General features: G+C 43.7%; 1 protein-coding gene across 1 annotated transcript in view; it reads right to left on the bottom strand.

The window, feature by feature from the left end:
* Positions 1-11,118: 11,118 nt before the first annotated feature.
* The window catches only part of trabd2a (TraB domain containing 2A), a 185,030-nt gene continuing 173,063 nt past the window's right edge, over positions 11,119-23,085 (bottom strand). Inside the window, exons 6-7 of the mRNA XM_065007658.1 lie at positions 20,421-20,693; positions 11,119-12,885 (exon numbers count right to left, since the gene is read on the bottom strand). Of these exons, the coding sequence (XP_064863730.1) occupies positions 12,684-12,885; positions 20,421-20,693 (475 nt within the window). The 3' untranslated portion in view covers positions 11,119-12,683. The remainder of the gene's footprint in view (positions 12,886-20,420; positions 20,694-23,085) is intronic.

The following is a 23,085-nucleotide window of genomic DNA, read 5'->3' as shown; positions in this document are numbered from 1 at the left end:
TTTTCGGTTAGTTTCGGTAGCCATATGCATAGTAACAAAAGGGAACGATGTGTCCTACACAAGAATCTTTCAGGAAAAACTGGACATCTGCTATGTAACTGAGAGTCTCCTCATTGAAACATCTGAAGTTCTTCAAAGGTAAATTATTTTATTTGATTCCTTGGCTGGTTTTTGTGAATATGTTGCGTGCTAAATGCTAATGCTAACGCTAAGCTAGCTATCACCACTCTTACACAAATTAGTGATTTTCTCTGGTTCTAAAGCATATTTTGAAAATCTGAGACGACAGGATTGTTAAGAAAAGGATAAGCTTGAGAACAGGCATATTTATTTCGTTTCATTTGCGATTTTTAAAAATCACCTTATGACATCCAGTGGAGCAGCCACTTTACAATAGTGCATCTAAATCTTTTAAGGGGGGGGGGGGTGAGAAGGATTACTTTATCCTATCCTAGGTATTCCTTAAAGAGGTGGGGTTTCAGGTGTCTCCGGAAGGTGGTGATTGACTCCGCTGTCCTGGCGTCGTGAGGGAGTTTGTTCCACCATTGGGGGGCCAGAGCAGCGAACAGTTTTGACTGGGCTGAGCGGGAACTGTACTTCCTCAGTGGTAGGGAGGCGAGCAGGCCAGAGGTGGATGAACGCAGTGCCCTTGTTTGGGTGTAGGGCCTGATCAGAGCCTGGAGGTACTGAGGTGCCGTTCCCCTCACAGCTCCGTAGGCAAGCACCATGGTCTTGTAGCGGATGCGAGCTTCAACTGGAAGCCAGTGGAAAGAGCGGAGGAGCGGGGTGACGTGAGAGAACTTGGGAAGGTTGAACACCAGACGGGCTGCGGCGTTCTGGATGAGTTGTAGGGGTTTAATGGCACAGGCAGGGAGCCCAGCCAACAGCGAGTTGCAGTAATCCAGACAGGAGATGACAAGTGCTTGGATTAGGACCTGCGCCGCTTCCTGTGTGAGGCAGGGTCGTACTCTGCGGATGTTGTAGAGCATGAACCTACAGGAACGGGCCACCGCCTTGATGTTAGTTGAGAACGACAGGGTGTTGTCCAGGATCACGCCAAGGTTCTTAGACACAGTGGAGTTGTCAACCGTGATGGCGAGATCATGGAACGGGCAGTCCTTCCCCGGGAGGAAGAGCAGCTCCGTCTTGCCGAGGTTCAGCTTGAGGTGGTGATCCGTCATCCACACTGATATGTCTGCCAGACATGCAGAGATGCGATTCGCCACCTGGTCATCAGAAGGGGGAAAGGAGAAGATTAATTGTGTGTCGTCTGCATAGCAATGATAGGAGAGACCATGTGAGGTTATGACAGAGCCAAGTGACTTGGTGTATAGCGAGAATAGGAGAGGGCCTAGAACAGAGCCCTGGGGGACACCAGTGGTGAGAGCACGTGGTGAGGAGACAGATTCTCGCCACGCCACCTGGTAGGAGCGACCTGTCAGGTAGGACGCAATCCAAGCGTGGGCCGCGCCGGAGATGCCCAACTCGGAGAGGGTGGAGAGGAGGATCTGATGGTTCACAGTATCGAAGGCAGCCGATAGGTCTAGAAGGATGAGAGGAGAGGAGAGAGAGTTAGCTTTAGCAGTGCGGAGCGCCTCCGTGATACAGAGAAGAGCAGTCTCAGTTGAATGACTAGTCTTGAAACCTGACTGATTTGGATCAAGAAGGTCATTCTGAGAGAGATAGCGGGAGAGCTGGCCAAGGACGGCACGTTCAAGGGTTTTGGAGAGAAAAGAAAGAAGGGATACTGGTCTGTAGTTGTTGACATCGGAGGGATCGAGTGTAGGTTTTTTCAGAAGGGGTGCAACTCTCGCTCTCTTGAAGACGGAAGGGACGTAGCCAGCGGTCAGGGATGAGTTGATGAGCGAGGTGAGGTAAGGGAGAAGGTCTCCGGAAATGGTCTGGAGAAGAGAGGAGGGGATAGGGTCAAGCGGGCAGGTTGTTGGGCGGCCGGCCGTCACAAGACGCAAGATTTCATCTGGAGAGAGAGGGGAGAAAGAGGTCAGAGCACAGGGTAGGGCAGTGTGAGCAGAACCAGCGGTGTCGTTTGACTTAGCAAACGAGGATCGGAGCTATCACACCTGATTCAACTTGTCAATTAATTCTCAAGGGCCCAGAGTCACACAAAAAAAAAAAAATAATAAGCTTCTTAAGATAAAAGAAGAAGACGTTCATAAGTGCAATTCCTCAACAATATCTTAAGATTCATTGATTTTCTTTTTCGAATTTCTCAAATATCTTCTTACAAATCTTCTGAAGATGTTTGTTGCTAGGCAACGGTTTTGGCTAGCTATGAAATCCAAAGTTGAATAGGGTTGAAGTTCGAAGCTACAGCTACATTTTGATTGGTCCCCGAGGAGAGGTTTTGAGAACCACTGCAGTGGAGCACCGCAGGTTGCAGTACATTACAATACAGTAAAAAATATAGTAGTTAAAGACTTTTCCACATTCTTTCAGAACCCGAAAAAAATCCTGATTTCAACGTCCGTAAGATACGTATTTTCAACATCCAGAATAAAATGTATTTTCAATGTCTGGAAAATACATATTTAAAATGTCCTTAAAATACGTATTTTCACCTTTCATTCAGAACCTAAAATGATCTTAACTTCAACATCTTAAAAAAAAAAAAAAACGTTTTTTAAACTTAATTTTGCTTACTGGGAAAGAGTTCGGATTTTGGGGAACACACTGAGAACTAACTTGATAAACATGGATTAAAATGGCATGAAGAAAATCAAATGTTATTTGTCACATGGTTGGTAAACAACAGGTGTGGACTAACAGTGAAATGCTTACTTACAGGTCCTTACCCACAATGCAGAGAGAAAAAGATAGAAACATAATACGAGGAATAAATACACAATGAGTAATGATAACTTGGCTATATACACAGGGTACTAGTACCAAACCGATGTGGAGGGGTATGAGGTAATTGAGGTAGATAGTACAGTACCTTCAGAAAGTATTCATACCCCATTGACTTATTCCACATTTTATTGTGTTACAGCCTGAATTCACAATGGATTAAATAAAAGAAATTGACAAAGTGAAAAAGTTATTTTTAATGTCTCCGAATTTATTGAAAATGAAATACAGAATTATTTAATTTACATAAGTAGTCACACCCCTGAGTCAATACTTTATAGAAGCACATTTGGCAGCGATTACAGCTGTGAGTCTTTCTGGGCAAATCTCTAAGAGCTTTACATACATTTACATTTAAGTCATTTAGCAGACGCTCTTATCCAGAGCGACTTACACATTGGTGCTTTCACCTTATGACATCCAGTGGAACAGCCACTTTACAATAGTGCATCTAGGTCTTTTAAGGGGGGGGGGTGAGAAGGATTACTTTATCCTATCCTAGGTATTCCTTAAAGAGGGGGGGTTTCAGGTGTCTCCGGAAGGTGGTGATTGACTCCGCTGTCCTGGCGTCGTGAGGGAGCTTTGTCCAGCTGGATTGTGAAAAACTAGCCTGCTATTATTTTTTTAAATTCTTCACGCATTGTAAAATTGTTGATCATTACTAGACAACCATTTTCAGGTCTTGTCATAGATTTTCAAGTAGATTGAAGTCAAAACTGTAACTCGGCCACTCAGGAACATTCACTGTCTTCTTGGTAATCAACTCCAGTGTAGAATTGGCCTTGTGTTTTAGGTTATTGGGGTGAATTCATCTCCCAGTGTCTGGTGGAAAGCAGACTGAACCAGTTATTCCTCTAGGATTTTGCCTGTGCTTAGGTTCATTCAGTTTAGTTTTTATCCTGAAAAACTCCCCAGTCCTTAATGATTACAAGCATACCCAGAACATGATGCAGCCACCACTATGCTTGAAAATATGGAGAGTGGTACTCAGTAATGTGTTGTATTGGATTTGCCCCAAACATAACTTTTTGTATCCAGGACAAAAAGTGAATAGCTTTGCCTCATTGTTTGTGTATTACTTTAGTGCCTTGTTGCAAACAGGATGAGTGTTTTGGAAAAAAAAAAATTCTGTACAGACTTCCTTCTTTTCACTCTGTCCATTAGGTTAGTATTGTGAAGTAATAACTACAATGTTGTTGATCCGTTCTTAGTTTTCTCCTATCACAGCCATTCAACTCTATAACTACATTGGTGTCATGGTGAAATCCCTGAGCGGTTTCTTTCCTCTCCGGCAACTGAGTTAGGAAGGACACCTGTATCGTTGTGTTTGAAACGCCACTGCTTGACTGAGGGACTTTACAGATAATTGAATGCGTGGGGAACAGAGATGAGGTAGTCATTCAAAAATTATGTTAAACAAGTGGGCTGAGGGCTCTGTAACATTTCCCTACACAAAAAGCAGCATAACCGTCTGAGTCAAGTTGTTGAGTTAAATTAGCTAAGTGAATGGAAAACTAAGAAGAAGAAAAAAATACAATGAAATATATCTCTCTCTCTCTCTCTGCTACTTCTCCTGAATTTTTGAAGAAAATAATTTGTTAAAAACTGTTAAACTATTGTCTTTCTCTTTGAGTCAACTACTCACCACATGTTATGCTCTGCAGTGCTAGCTAGCTGTAGCTTATGCTTTCAGTACTAGATTCATCATGTTATGCTCTGCAGTGCTAGCTAGCTGTAGCTTATGCTTTCAGTACTAGATTCATCATGTTTTGCTCTGCAGTGCTAGCTAGCTGTAGCTTATGCTTTCAGTACTAGATTCATCATGTTATGCTCTGCAGTGCTAGCTAGCTGTAGCTTATGCTTTCAGTACTAGATTCATCATGTTATGCTCTGCAGTGCTAGCTAGCTGTAGCTTATGCTTTCAGTACTAGATTCATCATGTTATGCTCTGCAGTGCTAGCTAGCTGTAGCTTATGCTTTCAGTACTAGATTCATCATGTTATCCTCTGCAGTGCTAGCTAGCTGTAGCTTATGCTTTCAGTACTAGATTCATTATCCGATCCTTTGATTGGACGGACAACATATCAGTTCATGCTGCAAGAGCTCTGATAGGTTGGAGGACGTCCTCCGGAAGTCATCGTAATTACTGTGTAAGTCTATGGAATGGGGTGAGAACCACTAGCCTTCTAGATTTTGTATTTAAGTCAATGAACCCAGAGGAGGATGGAAAATCATTGTCCCTAAAGGGGGCTATTGAGTATATTGTAGTCCTTCACTGCCAAACAGTGCGTTTTAATCAGTTATTTGGTGACGTGAATATATTTAGTATAGTTAATCTAAAAAGGATTACTTTTTTAATGTTTCACTATTTTTTATTTTAATAAGATTAACTGGGGACGGTCTTCCCGTTCCTCCTCTGAGGAACCTCCATTGCTGTCTACCTATCATTGCTGATACCGTAGCATATTCAAATCAAATCAAATTTTACTAGTCACATGCACTAAAATGCTGACTTATGAGCCCTTAACTGACAGTGCAGTTTAAAAAAATACGGATAAGAATAAGAGATAAAAGTAACAAGTAACTAAAGAGCAGCAGTAAAATAACAATATATACAGGGGGGTGTCGGTACAGAGTCAATGTGGGGGTGCCGGTACAGAGTCAATGTGGGGAGGTGCCGGTACAAAGTCAATGTGGGGGGTGTCGGTACAGAGGCAATGTTGGGGGGGTGCCGGTACAGAGGCAATGTGCGGGGGCACCTGGTTAGTTGAGGTAGTATGTACATGTCGGTAGAGTTAATTAAAGTGACTATGCATAGATGACAACAGAGAGTGGCAGTGTGGGGGGGCGGCACAATGCAAATATTCTGGGTAGCCATTTGACTAGATGTTCAGGAGTCTTATGGCTTGGGGGTAGAAGCTGTTTAGAAGCCTTTCGGACCTAGACTTGGCGCTCCGGTACCGCTTGCCGTGTGGTAGCAGACTAGGGCGGTTGGAGTCTTTGACCATTTTTAGGGCCTTCCTCTGACACGGCCTGGTATAGAGGACGTAGTGTATACACTGTACGGTTAAAAAGGGTCCTAAAGAAAGGCTCTACCATAAAGCACCCTCCTTCTTTAGTGCTGTACAAGAGGAATATTTTCCAACAGTTACCAATGCCAGCCATAGTTAAGGTCAATAGCTTGTAGGGCAGCAACAGACTGAAAACAGTCACAAAACATCATTTAACGCCTCTCTTTTTTTTATCACCATTCTGCTGTCCAAAGATGAAAACCTCCCTGATCTTTTAAAGGGGCAATAAGTAATGAAATATTAAGAAGCAAATCTGCCAGGTATCATGTCTCTGGATCATTTGAGGTTGGGAAAGGATTATTCTGGAACATTTGGGCCTGCATCGTACTCTTAACAGCCCGGGGGTTAAATACCACGTCACTCATGTTGTGTGGAGCTCACAGACGTTAAATGTGCTTCAACAGAAGACGTGTGATAGAGGCCTTTTGACCTGCTTAGATAAAAGTTAAATACAGTGCCTTGCGAAAGTATTCGGCCCCCTTGAACTTTGCGACCTTTTGCCACATTTCAGGCTTCAAACATAAAGATATAAAACTGTATTTTTTTGTGAAGAATCAACAAGAAGTGGGACACAATCATGAAGTGGAACGACATTTATTGGATATTTCAAACTTTTTTAACAAATCAAAAAGCTAAATTATTCAGCCCCCTTAAGTTAATACTTTGTAGCGCCACCTTTTGCTGCGATTACAGCTGTAAGTCGCTTGGGGTATGTCTCTATCAGTTTTGCACATCGAGAGACTGAATTTTTTTCCCATTCCTCCTTGCAAAACAGCTCGAGCTCAGTGAGGTTGGATGGAGAGCATTTGTGAACAGCAGTTTTCAGTTCTTTCCACAGATTCTCGATTGGATTCAGGTATGGACTTTGACTTGGCCATTCTAACACCTGGATATGTTTATTTTTGAACCATTCCATTGTAGATTTTGCTTTATGTTTTGGATCATTGTCTTGTTGAAAGACAAATCTCCGTCCCAGTCTCAGGTCTTTTGCAGACTCCATCAGGTTTTCTTCCAGAATGGTCCTGTATTTGGCTCCATCCATCTTCACATCAATTTTAACCATCTTCCCTGTCCCTGCTGAAGAAAAGCAGGCCCAAACCATGATGCTGCCACCACCATGTTTGACAGTGGGGATGGTGTGTTCAGGGTGATGAGCTGTGTTGCTTTTACACCAAACATAACGTTTTGCATTGTTGCCAAAAAGTTCAATTTTGGTTTCATCTGACCAGAGCACCTTCTTCCACATGTTTGGTGTGTCTCCCAGGTGGCTTGTGGCAAACTTTAAATGACACTTTTTATGGATATCTTTAAGAAATGGCTTTCTTCTTGCCACTCTTCCATAAAGGCCAGATTTGTGCAATATACTGTGCAATAGACTGATTGTTGTCCTATGGACAGAGTCTCCCACCTCAGCTGTAGATCTCTGCAGTTCATCCAGAGTGATCATGGGCCTCTTGGCTGCATCTCTGATCAGTCTTCTCCTTGTATGAGCTGAAAGTTTAGAGGGACGGCCAGGTCTTGGTAGATTTGCAGTGGTCTGATACTCCTTCCATTTCAATATTATCGCTTGCACAGTGCTCCTTGGGATGTTTAAAGCTTGGGAAATCTTTTTGTATCCAAATCCGGCTTTAAACTTCTTCACAACAGTATCTCGGACCTGCCTGGTGTGTTCCTTGTTCTTCACGATGCTCTCTGCGCTTTTAACAGACCTCTGAGACTATCACAGTGCAGGTGCATTTATACAGAGACTTGATTACACACAGGTGGATTGTATTTATCATCATTAGTCATTTAGGTTAACATTGGATCATTCAGAGATCCTCACTGAACTTCTGGAGAGAGTTTGCTGCACTGAAAGTAAAGGGGCTGAATAATTTTGCACGCCCAATTTTTCAGTTTTTGATTTGTTAAAAAAGTTTGAAATATCCAATAAATGTCGTTCCACTTCATGATTATGTCCCACTTGTTGTTGATTCTACACAACAAAATAGAGTTTTATATCATTATGTTTGAAGCCTGAAATGTGGCAAAAGGTCGCAAAGTTCAAGGGGGCCGAATACCTTTGCAAGGCACTGTAATCTGCAGAGATGCCAGTGTTGTATATTACAGTAATATACCAGAAACCAGAAAATGTGATTACTAACGTACCCGATTCATCTTATTAGACATGACATCAATGACTCTTCTGACATTCTCCTCTGATTGATTCGGCTAATCAATGGTGGGGGAACGGTCTAACAAAGTCATCTGACTCAAACGTTTAACTGGATATATATTTTATTGTTCACAAAATTTTTGCAAAAATATTTCAATCATCTCATGCCTCACAATTGAAATGTCAGTGAGCTACAACAGGAAACAACTCATTTCAGTGAGCTACAACAGGATACAACTCATTTCAGTGAGCTACAACCTTATAGAGCTCATTTCAGTGAGCTACAACAGGATACCACTCATTTCAGTGAGCTACAACCTTATAGAGCTCATTTCAGTGAGCTACGACAGGATACAACTCATTTCAGTGAGTTACAACCTTATAGAGCTCATTTCAGTGAGCTACAACAGGAAACAACTCATTTCAGTGAGCTACAACCTTATAGAGCTCATTTCAGTGAGCTACAACAGGATACAACTCATTTCAGTGAGCTACAACAGGAAACAACTCATTTCATTGAGTTACAACCTTATAGAGCTCATTTCAGTGAGCTAAAACAGGAAACAACTCATTTCAGTGAGTTACAACCTTATAGAGCTCATTTCAGTGAGCTACAACAGGAAACAACTCATTTCAGTGAGCTACAACAGGAAACAACTCATTTCAGTGAGCTACAACAGGAAACAACTCATTTCATCAATCTGCTGCTATACAGTAGTATAGCGATAGTAATCGAATAGTGATCCAAACTTAAGGTTGATTTACTGTCTGTCTAAAGACGGTCTGTGGGCACGTCACATTCTAGTAGTCTACAGCCATGTTGTTTGATCGAATATAAACCAGCCTTTAGGCTGACTGGGAGGCTGGAGAGAGAATGAACAAAATCACATTGGGGTTGAACAACAACAATCACAAGACATGTTTAGATTTACCTACAACTATAAAGTGAAATAAATTAAACACATTATGTAAAAATATTAAAACATAATTCTCTCAGCATACGATAGACAATCAACCAGCCGTAGATAACACTGGTTTGGATCGTTTCTCCCAGACAACAAGCCGTAGATAACACTGGTTTGGATCGTTTCTCCCAGACAACCAGCCGTAGATAACACTGGTTTGGATCGTTTCTCCCAGACAACCAGCCATAGATAACACTGGTTTGGATCGTTTCTCCCAGACAACCAGCCGTAGATAACACTGGTTTGGATCGTTTCTCTCAGACAACAAGCCGTAGATAACACTGGTTTGGATCGTTTCTCCCAGACAACCAGCCGTAGATAACACTGGTTTGGATCGTTTCTCCCAGACAACAAGCCGTAGATAACACTGGTTTGGATCGTTTCTCTCAGACAACAAGCCGTAGATAACACTGGTTTGGATCGTTTCTCCCAGACAACCAGCCGTAGATAACACTGGTTTGGATCGTTTCTCCCAGACAACCAGCCGTAGATAACACTGGTTTGGATCGTTTCTCCCAGACAACAAGCCGTAGATAACACTGGTTTGGATCGTTTCTCCCAGACAACCAGCCGTAGATAACACTGGTTTGGATCGTTTCTCCCAGACAACCAGCCGTAGATAACACTGGTTTGGATCGTTTCTCCCAGACAACCAGCCGTAGATAACACTGGTTTGGATCGTTTCTCCCAGACAACCAGCCGTAGATAACACTGGTTTGGATCGTTTCTCCCAGACAACCAGCCATAGATAACACTGGTTTGGATCGTTTCTCTCAGACAACAAGCCGTAGATAACACTGGTTTGGATCGTTTCTCCCAGACAACCAGCCGTAGATAACACTGGTTTGGATCGTTTCTCCCAGACAACCAGCCGTAGATAACACTGGTTTGGATCGTTTCTCCCAGACAACCAGCCATAGATAACACTGGTTTGTATCGTTTCTCCCAGACAACAAGCCATAGATAACACTGGTTTGGATCGTTTCTCCCAGACAACCAGCCGTAGATAACACTGGTTTGGATCGTTTCTCCCAGACAACCAGCCGTAGATAACACTGGTTTGGATCGTTTCTCCCAGACAACCAGCCGTAGATAACACTGGTTTGTATCGTTTCTCCCAGACAACAAGCCGTAGATAACACTGGTTTGGATCGTTTCTCCCAGACAACCAGCCGTAGATAACACTGGTTTGGATCGTTTCTCCCAGACAACCAGCCATAGATAACACTGGTTTGGATCGTTTCTCTCAGACAACCAGCCGTAGATAACACTGGTTTGGATCGTTTCTCCCAGACAACCAGCCGTAGATAACACTGGTTTGGATCGTTTCTCCCAGACAACCAGCCGTAGATAACACTGGTTTGGATCGTTTCTCTCAGACAACAAGCCGTAGATAACACTGGTTTGGATCGTTTCTCCCAGACAACCAGCCGTAGATAACACTGGTTTGTATCGTTTCTCCCAGACAACAAGCCGTAGATAACACTGGTTTGGATCGTTTCTCCCAGACAACCAGCCGTAGATAACACTGGTTTGGATCGTTTCTCCCAGACAACCAGCCGTAGATAACACTGGTTTGGATCGTTTCTCCCAGACAACCAGCCATAGATAACACTGGTTTGGATCGTTTCTCTCAGACAACCAGCCGTAGATAACACTGGTTTGGATCGTTTCTCCCAGACTACAAGCCATAGATAACACTGGTTTCGATCGTTTCTCTCCGACAACAAGCCGTAGATAACACTGGTTTGGATCGTTTCTCCCAGACAACAAGTCGTAGATAACACTGGTTTGTATCGTTTCTCCCAGACAACCAGCCGTAGATAACACTGGTTTGGATCGTTTCTCCCAGACAACAAGCCGTAGATAACACTGGTTTGTATCGTTTCTCTCCGACAACAAGCCGTAGATAACACTGGTTTCGATCGTTTCTCTCCGACAACAAGCCATAGATAACACTGGTTTGGATCGTTTTCCCAGACAACAAGCCATAGATAACACTGGTTTGGATCGTTTCTCCCAGACAACCAGCCATAGATAACACTGGTTTGGATCGTTTCTCCCAGACATCACATTACAACCTAGAGGAGATATGTAGCCTGGTTCCAGGTATATTTGTGCTGTCTTGCCAACTCCTATAACATAGCCAATTCAAAACATTGACCTTGAAGCCAGTTCCACTGCTGATTGCCTCTAAATCAAGGACCGATTTAGACCTGGGGCACCAGGTGGATGAAATACATTTTCAGGCGGAACATAAAACCAGCAGTATTATGGACCTCCAGGCTCGGAATTCAATACCCCTGGCCGATGGTCAATGCCAAGACAGCACAAACAGATCGGGAACCAGGCTGTCAAATACGGGTTATGGTGGTTAGTACCAGCTTTAGTCTAGAAAATATACTGTATCTATTTATAAACAACAACAATAAACAAAACACATTCAACCATTTTCAAAATGTAATATTTCTAAAAATACAATCTATAATATGTAGATATATACAATTCCCACAGTATTATATGATACAAAACACATTCTTCAAAAAGTGAAGAATAAATGAATGAAGGGGTTTGGAAGAAAACAACCTTGTCAGAGTAAGAGCCGTTTGGGTTATTATAATACATTGCTGCTGTAAAAACAAAAAAACAAAACAAAAAAACATTTGAAATAATAAACACGTAAAAGATCCAGTCGAGATTTGGACAAATCCTAACTTCCATTAAAGGGATACTGCAGGATTTTGGCAATAAAGCCCTTTATCTACTTCTCCAGAGTCAGATGAACTTGTGGACACCATTTTCATGCCCCTGAGGGAAATTTGAAGGAAGTCGCTAATTAGCGTCAGTGCAATTTCACGCTAGTAGATAACATAGATTTCCAGTCATTGCGCTAATGCTAGTAGTTAGCATTGGCTCGCGAAACTACCTGTACATTTCTTCATACTAGATGCAGAGACATACAAATTGTATCCATGAGTTTATCTGACTCTGGGAAAGTACATAAATGGCTTAATTGCCAAAATCCTGATGTATTCCTTTAAGTCACATTGTCACTCGACATCAATGCATGATTAACTGAAAATTTGACGTAAGGGAAAGTTTGGATTCGCCCCCAATGTGTGTTGAAATAGATGATTCATTGTGAGCAGGAGGGATTTGAACCAATAACCTCGTGCTTTAGACCAGACCTGCTACTAGAGTCCAGATGTTAGCAGGAGGATTTTAAACCAACAACCTCCTGTACAGACCTGCTACTAGAGTCCAGATGTTAGCAGGAGGGTTTTGAACCAGTAACCTCCTGTACAGACCTGCTACTGGAGAGTCCAGATATTAGCAGGAGGGTTTTGAACCAGTAGCCTCCTGTACAGACCTGCTACTAGAGAGTCCAGATGTTAGCAGGAAGGTTTTGAACCAGTAACCTCCTGTACAGACCTGCTACTAGAGAGTCCAGATATTAGCAGGTGGGTTTTGAACCAGTAACCTCCTGTACAGACCTGCTACTAGAGAGTCCAGATGTTAGCAGGAGGGTTTTGAACCAGTAACCTCCTGTACAGACCTGCTACTAGAGAGTCCAGATATTAGCAGGAGGGTTTTGAACCAGTAACCTCCTGTACAGACCTGCTACTAGAGAATCCAGATGTGACCCAACACTGTAAAAAGTAACCAGAAGACACACAAGGGCGTAGAGGCGGAGGAGCCTGAAAACAACCTGTTGTAATTGGCTCTGGCGTGGGCGTGGCCTCTCTCGTGGTCGTGGTGGTGAGGCCGTACGGTGATGTAACCATTAACAAGACGGACCAGCGGAGGAGGGGACTCGACTGTGGTGCTGAGAGACAAGAGAGACAAGAGGATTGCATGTTAGATTAATCTTGGATAGTAATCAGTGTGTTATGTCCATCTGTGGGTTGAGAGATGATGAGGGCACACATTCCCTGCCAACACATGGTCTCAGACTCTCCCTTGAAATAAATATTATGTAATCTCAATATGACTTTCCTAAACAAAACAGCAACACTGTTGTATGTTCTATCAACAGAGCCTGTCACTCACAGAGGATCTGTTCTACGTTGTTCCTAGTTTAACTCATTCTACATGATCCCTAACATTGATACTATTCCTAGTAGAAATGTTTCTATTGTCAGGTAGTGGACTGGTGTCAGGTAGTGGACTGTTGTCAGGTAGTGGACTGTTGTCAGGTAGTGGACTGTTGTCAGGTAGTGGACTGCTGTCAGGTAGTGGACTGCTGTCAGGTAGTGGACTGCTGTCAGGTAGTGGACTGTTGTCAGGTAGTGGACCGTTGTCATGTAGTGGACCGCTGTCAGGTAGTGGACTGTTGTCAGGTAGTGGACTGTTGTCAGGTAGTGGACCGTTGTCATGTAGTGGACCGTTGTCAGGTAGTGGACTGCTGTCAGGTAGTGGACTGTTGTCAGGTAGTGGACTGCTGTCAGGTAGTGGACTGTTGTCAGGTAGTGGACTGTTGTCAGGTAGTGGACTGTTGTCATGTGGTGGACTGTTGTCATGTGGTGGACTGTTGTCATGTGGTGGACTGTTGTCAGGTAGTGGACTGTTGTCAGGTAGTGGACTGTTGTCAGGTAGTGGACTGTTGTCAGGTAGTGGACTGTTGTCAGGTAGTGGACTGTTGTCAGGTAGTCGACTGTCGGTGTGGGATTCAATGCGCGTCCACGTTCAACTGCGAACCCTCCGCCTGGGACCTCATTGGTAAATTCAACTCTAGTGGGTTTATACTTTATAGTTGACAATCTTTCTTATAAGAACATAATTTAGATGTGTTCAAATGAACAATAGATAACTGGTCCAGCCACTTGGTAGCTTTCCCAAAAGTGAACGATGTATAAGATATACCCTGTATATAGAAGTATGTGGACTCCCCTTCAAATGAACGGATTCAGCTTTTTCAGCCACACCCGCTGCTGACAGGTGTATAAAATCGAGCACACAGCCATCCTCTCCATAGGAAAACATTGGCAGTAGAATGGCCTTACTGAAGAGCTCAATGACTTTCAACTTGGCACCGTCATAGGATGCCACCTTTCCAACACGTCAGTTCATGAAATTTCTGCCCTGCTTGAGCTGGCCCCGGCCAACTGTAAGTGCTGTTATTGTGAAGTGGAAACGTCTAGGAGCAACAGAAGGTCAGCCACGAAGTGGTAGGCCACACAAGCTCACAGAACAGGACTGCAGAGTGTTGAAGCGTATAGTGTGTAAAAATCGTATGTCCTCGGTTGCAACACTCACTACCAAGTTCCAAACTGCCTCTGGAAGCAACAACGTCAGCACAATAACTGTTTGTAGGGAGCTTCATGAAATGGGTTTCCATGGCGGAGAAGCCGCACACAAGCCTAAGATCACAATGCTGAATGCCAAGTGTTGTAAAGCTCGCCACTGTTGGACTCTGGAGCAGTGGAAACACGTTCTCTGGAGTGATAAATCACGCTTCACCATCTGGCAGTCCGACGGAGGAATCTGGGTTTGGCAGATGCCAGGAGAACGCTACCTGCCCCAATGCATAATGCCAACCGTAAAGTTTGGAGGAGGAGGAATAATGGTCTGGGGCTGTTTTTCATGGTTCAGACTAGGCCCCTTCGTTCCAGTGAAGGGAAATCTTAACGCTACAACATACAATGACATTCTGGACGAGTCTGTGCTTCCAACTTTGTGGCAACAGTTTGGGGGAAGGCCCTTTTCTGCTTCAGCATGACAATGCCCCCGGGCACAAAGCGAGGTACATACAGAAATGGTTTGTCGGGATCAGTGTGGGAGAACTTGATTGGCCTACACAGAACCCTGACCCCAACCCCATCGAACACCTTTGGGATGAATTGGAACGCCGACTGCGAGCCAGGCCTAATCACCCCCAACATCTGTGCCCGACCTCACTAATGCTCTTGTGGCTGGATGGAAGCAAGTCCCCGCAGCAATGTTCCAACATCTAGTGGAAAGCCTTCCCAGAAGAGTGGAGGCTGTTATAGCAGCAATGTTCCAACATCTAGTGGAAAGCCTTCCCAGAAGAGTGGAGGCTGTTATAGCAGCAATGTTCCAACATCTAGTGGAAAGCCTTCCCAGAAGAGTGGAGGCTGTTATAGCAGCAATGTTCCAACATCTAGTGGAAAGCCTTCCCAGAAGGGTGGAGGCTGTTATAGCAGCAATGTTCCAACATCTAGTGGAAAGCCTTCCCAGAAGAGTGGAGGCTGTTATAGCAGCAATGTTCCAACATCTAGTGGAAAGCCTTCCCAGAAGAGTGGAGGCTGTTATAGCAGCAATGTTCCAACATCTAGTGGAAAGCCTTCCCAGAAGAGTGGAGGCTGTTATAGCAGCAATGTTCCAACATCTAGTGGAAAGCCTTCCCAGAAGAGTGGAGGCTGTTATAGCAGCAATGTTCCAACATCTAGTGGAAAGCCTTCCCAGAAGAGTGGAGGCTGTTATAGCAGCAAAGGGGGCAACTCCATATTAATGGCCATGATTTTGGAATGAGATGTTCGACGAGCAGGTGTCCACATACTTTCGGTAATGTATTGTATATAGGATACCTGTCAATCACTGAGATTCATTATTTGCGTTGCTGGCTTCATTAAAAACTGTTAATCTGATGGTTTTAGTTTTACTTAGTTTATGTGTTCGAGGGCCTATACATGAGACCAATTTTACCATATTTACACACCCAGTCTCATTACTTTGCATTAATTTTTATTTTTTATTTTACCTTTATTTAACTAGGCAAGTCAGTTAAGAACAAATTATTATTTTCAATGACGACCCTAGGAACAGTGGGTTAACTGCCTGTTCAGGGGCAGAACGACAGATTTGTACCTTGTCAGCTCGGGGGTTTCTAACCACTAGGCTACCCTGCCACCTCTACACTCTAACCACTAGGCTACCCTGCCACCTCTACACTCTAACCACTAGGCTACCCTGCCGCTTCTACACTCTAACCAGTAGGCTACTCTGCCACCTCTACACTCTAACCACTAGTCTACCTGCCTCCTCTACACTCTAACCACTAGGCTACCCTGCCACCTCTACACTCTAACCACTAGGCTACCTGCCACCTCTACACTCTAACCACTAGACTACCTGCCTCCTCTACACTCTAACAACTAGGCTACCCTGCCACCTCTACACTCTAACCACTAGGCTACCCTGCCACCTCTACACTCTAACCACTAGGCTACCCTGCCACCTCTACACTCTAACCACTAGGCTACCCTGCCACCTCTACACTCTAACCACTAGGCTACCCCGACTTTAAACAGTGTGAAATTGGAACCCAAAATCATTTGTTTAGCTTCTTTCTATTCTGTGATTCCATTGGTTTGCTTCATCTTTGTGGCTCCCTGACGAATCAGTATCGTCCATTACTGAGGTTAGGTTTAGCCAGTCTGTACTCTACGGGTTAGCGATGTGTTGAATAGATTACACAATCCGGACACGAGCGAGTACTCAGCTAGTTATCGACACTGACTGACTCACCAGTATGTGTGCTACAATCTATGGCCAATCCATAGCACCGCCCACCAGGCGAAAAGGCTTGAAAAGAGTGTGTCCTGTTTAATGTAGCCATGCCAGGATCTGGGGATGGGCTGACTGGGTCTCAGCCAATCACAACAAACAGACCGGTTTCCCTGCCTGCTGTCATTGGTTGAGAGAAAAGCCAACCCAGTAACTAACTCCCATTAGTAGAGAAAATACAAATATACAGAAATTCTAAAAATCTAATTAAATTCATTATACAATGTTCAATTGAAGTTGTAATTGCCACATATTTCGACTTGAAAGGAAAGGACTGAACCTTGGTAAAATGGTGAATGTATAATGGGCCAGAGGTCAGCAGACCTGTGATGACTAGGGAGCATTCAAAACGGAAACATATTCCCTAAATAGTGCATCAGGGCCTATAAGGCTCTGGTCTAAAGTAGTGCACTATATAGGGAATAGGGTTCCATAGGGCTCTGGTCAAAAATTGTGCACTATATAGGGAATAGGGTTCCATAGGGCTCTGGTCTAAAGTAGTGCACTATATATAGGGAATAGGGTTCCATAGGGCTCTGGTCTAAAGTAGTGCACTATATAGGGAATAGGGTTCCATAGGTCTCTGGTCTAAGTAGTGCACTACATATAGGTAATAGGGTGCCTTTTCAGACTCACATTGGACTGACCAGAGGTCCAAATTACCCAGCATATTAAATCAGTCTGGAACTCTTTTCATCACTGGGCATATGCTTGTACTTAATATTATTTCCTTCTCATTGATTGGTCTTGGCAACAGGGCCTTGGCAACAGCAGGCAGGCAGCAGCTTTCTTGGATATAGCTGACGCCTGTTCCTTTTAGAAAGGTACATTCGCAATAGGTATCCATTTTATTCTGTTTTATTACCTGAAGTTCTGGCTGAGCCTTTAAGCAGGTGTGTGCATCCCAAACGGCACCCTATTCCCTATATAGTGCACTACTTTAGACCAGAGCCCTATATGTTCTCATGTTCTGAGCAAGGAACCTAAACGTTAGCTTCCTTACATGGCACATATTGCACTTTTACTTTCTTCTCCAACACTGTGTTTTTGCATTATTTAAACCGAATTGAACATGTTTCATTATTTATTTGAGGCTAAATTGACTTTATTGATTTATTATATTAATTTAAAATAAGTGTTCATTCAGTATTGTTGTAATTGTCATTATTACAAATAAATAAAGATATCGGCCGATTAATCGGTATCTGCTTTGTTGGTCCTCCAATTATCGGTATCGACGTTGAAAAATCATAATCGGTCGACCTCTACTAGAAACATCAGAAGATTTTCCTTTCAGGACTGGGATTGTCTATGGCTCTGTCACCCATACCCATAGGGAATAGGGTGCACTACTGTTGACCAGCGCCCATAGGGAATAGGGTGCACTACTGTTGACCAGCGCCCATAGGGAATAGGGTGCACTACTGTTGACCAGCGCCCATAGGGAATAGGGTGCACTACTGTTGACCAGCACCCATAGGGAATAGGGTGCACTACTGTTGACCAGCGCCCATAGGGAATAGGGTGCACTACTGTTGACCAGCGCCCATAGGGAATAGGTTGCACTACTGTTGACCAGCGCCCATAGGGAATAGGGTGCCATTTGGAATGCACCCTAAATGTTCAGCTTTATTTTCCACGGAGAATAAATAAATAAAGTCTGGAAACAGGCGGTTTCTGGCTGCCAGGAGACCTTCGAGAACTGGAGCGAGCCGTCCGTCTGACAGATCCTGGACTTTCAGCAGGCAGAAATACAGAAAATGGAAGTTGGGATAAATTGTTTCAGTGTTTGAAATGGTAAATTACATTCATACCTTCCATCTGTGTTAACATGCTGGAGGATAAACGGCTGGCTCAGCAAACGAACGGCTGCCTCAGCAAACGAACGGCTGCCTCAGCAAACGAACGGCTGCCTCAGCAAACGAACGGCTGCCTCAGCAAACGAACGGCTGCCTCAGCAAACGAACGGCTGCCTCAGCAAACGAACGGCTGCCTCAGCAAACGAACGGCTGCCTCAGCAAACGAACGGCTGCCTCAGCAAACGAACGGCTGCCTCAGCAAACGAACGGCTGCCTCAGCAAACGAACGGCTGCCTCAGCAAACGAACGGCTGCCTCAGCAAACGAACGGCTGCCTCAGCAAACGAACGGCTGCCTCAGCAAGCAAACGGCTGCCTCAGCAAGCAAACGGCTGCCTCAGCAAGCAAACGGCTGCCTCAGCAAGCAAACGGCTGCCTCAGCAAGCAAACGGCTGCCTCAGCAAGCAAACGGCTGCCTCAGCAAGCAAACGGCTGCCTCAGCAAGCAAACGCAAACGGCTGCCTCAGCAAGCAAACGGCTGCCTCAGCAAGCAAACGGCTGGCTCAGCAAACGGCTGGCTCAACAAACGGCTGGCCGGTTCGAATCTGGAGACAGTTTCCACTCATTCGCCCATTGCCTCAGGATAGATTTGACAACTACTATTGGCCGCGTGGAGGAAGACAACTGGATGTACTTGTTCAATTAAAATGACTAAAAGGATTATTTTGAAATGAGCATTCATCCCTTTGTCAGCCTTGACAGTTAAAAAGCTAAATCGGTTAAGCTATAACACGACTTATGTCTATGATAATTCATGGATATTTTATATTAAACTAAAGGCCGGTTTCCCTTTCAATTGACATTTTCCATTGAGCTTTTCAGTCCTGGGTTTAGGAAACTGGCCCTATATTTATATATAACCAGTCAGAGAATCAACCATGTTTAGGAAACTGACCCTATATTTACATATAACCAGTCAGAGAATCAACCATGTTTAGGAAACTGACCCTATATTTACATATAACCAGTCAGAGAATCAACCATGTTTAGGAAACTGACCATATATTTACATATAACCAGTCAGAGAATCAACCATGTTAACAATTGTGTGGTTATTCTTCATAGCAAATTTAACAATGCTCTCTTTGTGATCTTAGTCAAATTTCTGAAAATAGGATCATGTTTTTGTCACAAAGTTATCTTGCCTGCAGCTACAATCTTCGTGGACGTATTTCCTTTCCATAACACTGAACCAGTAGAGAACCCAGTCTTGACAAATACATATAAATGTATGTATAGATAACATGTATGTTGTGGGGGAAACTTATATCATGGGGTGGGTGTGATGTGATTGGTGGTTGTGATGTGATTGGTGGTTGTGCCTGCCTGCGTCTCTAACAGGAAGTGTCAGTTAAAGGTTAGATCCCCCTAGATAGAGCAGTAACACCCAGTACTGACAAGTACACTGGCCAGACTTTAAGCCGTAAAGTGATGGCTACGTAGGACAAGATCTGCTTCTCAACTGTCTTGACATCTAGATGAGGTGAGTGTAATACCTGTGATGTCACATTCTAAGGAACGTAACATCATATTTTTTATTTATTTTACCTTTATTTAACCAGGCAAGTCAGTTAAGAACAAATTCTTATTTACAATGACAGCCTACCAGGGAACAGTGGGTTAACTGCCTTGTTCACGGGCAGAACAACAGATTTTTACCTTGTCAGCTCAGGGATTCGATCTAGCAACCCTTTCGGTTACCGACCCAATGCTCTAACCACTAGGCTACCTGCCGACCCAATAAGATGCGTGTATGCTAATCACCACCCATAGCTATTTAATATATACCATTTAGCAGATGCTTTTAACCAAAGCGATCTCTGTGGGAATTGAACCTACGACCCAACTGAAGTACACTTATATCAGTGTAGTACTAAAATCTTTTAGTGCTTTTCTGTAAGTCGCTCTGGATAAGAGCGTCTGCTAAATGACTTAAATGTAAATGTAAATGTTCTCACTAGATCAGTAACATCTCACCTCTCTTCGATGCGAACCCAGAGGTCATTAAACTGTCCGTTTCTCTGATGTTTCCTCTGTTTGTTACGTCGTTTCTTCTTCAGCTTGCGGTCCATCTTGTCCATCAGCTCCAGGCTGGGGGAGTGACGAGGTATGTTGGGTAGTGGGTTGTCCTGCAGAGGGTGCTGTTGCTCCTCATCGTGAAGTTCGTGGAGGAACGGCTCCAGGTAAGGGGACTCATCCAGGTTGTGACCCAGAGAATGACCCGTCTGGTCGGGGGCCGATATTGATCGACTGTGGTGATGGAGAGAGTAATGTTGGAAATAGAGAACAGTTATTAAAAGACCTTGGATTTAAACTGATGAGATGTAACAGACCCCAAAAACGGTAACTATAATCTGTTAAATTACCAGCAAAGATATTGTAATCGGACTACAGATACTTTTGAAAAAGTAGATTATTACTTCTAGAATTACTTTTAAATTCCGTAAGGATGTTTGCGAAAAACATTTTTGGGACACCTTTCTATTTTGTCAATGATAATCAAAATCAGCATTTAAATTTTTCTTTCAATTTTGTCGGTAACACCTGCCCACAAGTGACCACTATGATGACACACCAAATGATGACCACCAATCAGAGACCACTATGATGACACACCAAATGATGACCACCAATCAGAAACCAACCTCCACGATGACACAACAAATGATGACCATCAATCAGAGACCAACCTCCACGATGACACAACAAATGATGACCACCAATCAGAGACCACTATGATGACACACTAAACGATGACCACCAATCAGAGACCACTATGATGACACACCAAATAATGACCATCAATCAGAGACCACTATGATGACCATCAATCAGAGACCAACCTCCATGATGACACAACAAATGAGGACCACCAATCAGGGACCAACCACTATGATGACACAACAAATGAGGAACACCAATCAGAGACCAAACACTATGATGACACAACAAATGATGACCACCAATCAGAGACCAACCACTATGACGACACAACAAATGATGACCACCAATCAGAGACCAAACACTATGATGACACAACAAACGATGACCACCAATCAGAGACCAACCACTATGACGACACAACAAATGATTGCCACCAATCAGAGACCAACCACTATGATGACCACCAATCAGAGACCAACCACTATGATGACACAACAAATGAGGACCACCAATCAGGGACCAACCACTATGATGACACACCAAATAATGACCATCAATCAGAGACCAACCACTATGATGACCACCAATCAGAGACCAACCACTATGATGACCACCAATCAGAGACCAACCACTATGATGACACAACAAATGATGACCACCAATCAGAGACCACTATGATGACACACCAAATGATGACCACCAATCAGAGACCACTATGATGACACAACAAATGATGACCACCAATCAGAGACCAACCACTATGATGACCACCAATCAGAGACCAACCACTATGATGACCACCAATCAGAGACCAACCACTATGATGACCACCAATCAGAGACCAACCACTATGATGACCACCAATCAGAGACCAACCACTATGATGACCACCAATCAGAGACCACTATGATGACACACCAAATGATGACCACCAATCAGAGACCACTATGATGACACACCAAATGATGACCACCAATCAGAGACCACTATGATGACACAACAAATTAGTTTGATGAATTGCTGGAAAAGAGCAGGAATTGAAGGCTACTGTCCTGTCTTCCAATGATCCAACTCTTAGAGGTAAGGATGACAGCGGTGGTGTAGTCTACAGGCGATATACGTGCAAATGAATTACTTAAAAATCATACAATGTGATTTTCTGGATTTTTGTTTTAGATTCCGTCTCTCACAGTTGAAGTGTACCTATGATTAAAAAATACAGACCTCTACATGCTTTGTAAGTAGGAAAACCTGCAAAATGGGCAGTGAATCAAATACTTGTTCTCCTCACTGTAGGTCACTTATTGTTGATATATACATACCGCATTGATGTGAATCACACTGCTGTTCTCTCATTTAGCTATTTGTGCCTTACGGATTGTGTTCTTTGTGCATGGCTGTTGTACACTGAGTGTACAAAACATTAAGAACACCTGCTCTTTCCATGACAGACAGACCAGGTGAATCCAGGTGAAAACTATGATCCCTTATTGATGTCTCTTGTTAAATCCACTTCAATCAGTGTAGATGAAGGGGAGGAGATGGGTTAAAGAAGGATTTTGATGACCAGTGAAATATACCTGCTGGAGAGTGTGCTACGGGTGGGTGTTTCTATGGTGACCAGTGACCTGGGCTTTCGAAGACTTTAGAAAGACAGGGTAGGATAGATATAGGTCTGCAACAGTTTGGGTCAAGAGTGTCTCCCCCTTTGAAGAGGGGAATGACCGCGGCCGCTTTCCAATCTTTAGGAATCTCATAGAGTGGTTGGACAGACTAGTAATAGGGGTTGCAATAATGGCGGCGGATAATTTTAGGAAGTGAGGGTCCAGATTGTCTCGCCTAGCTGATTTGTAGGGATCCAGATTTTGAATTTGCAGCTCTTTCAGATCATCAGCTGTCTGGATTTGGTGCAGTAAGCAGCTGGGAGGAGGTGACTAGGGACTATACGAAGCTAGTGCAGAACGCCACAGGGTGTTTT

This window comes from Oncorhynchus nerka, linkage group LG22 (genome assembly GCF_034236695.1).
Source record: "Oncorhynchus nerka isolate Pitt River linkage group LG22, Oner_Uvic_2.0, whole genome shotgun sequence".
NCBI lineage: Eukaryota > Metazoa > Chordata > Actinopteri > Salmoniformes > Salmonidae > Oncorhynchus > Oncorhynchus nerka.
This window is presented reverse-complemented; position numbering and strand designations above follow the sequence as displayed.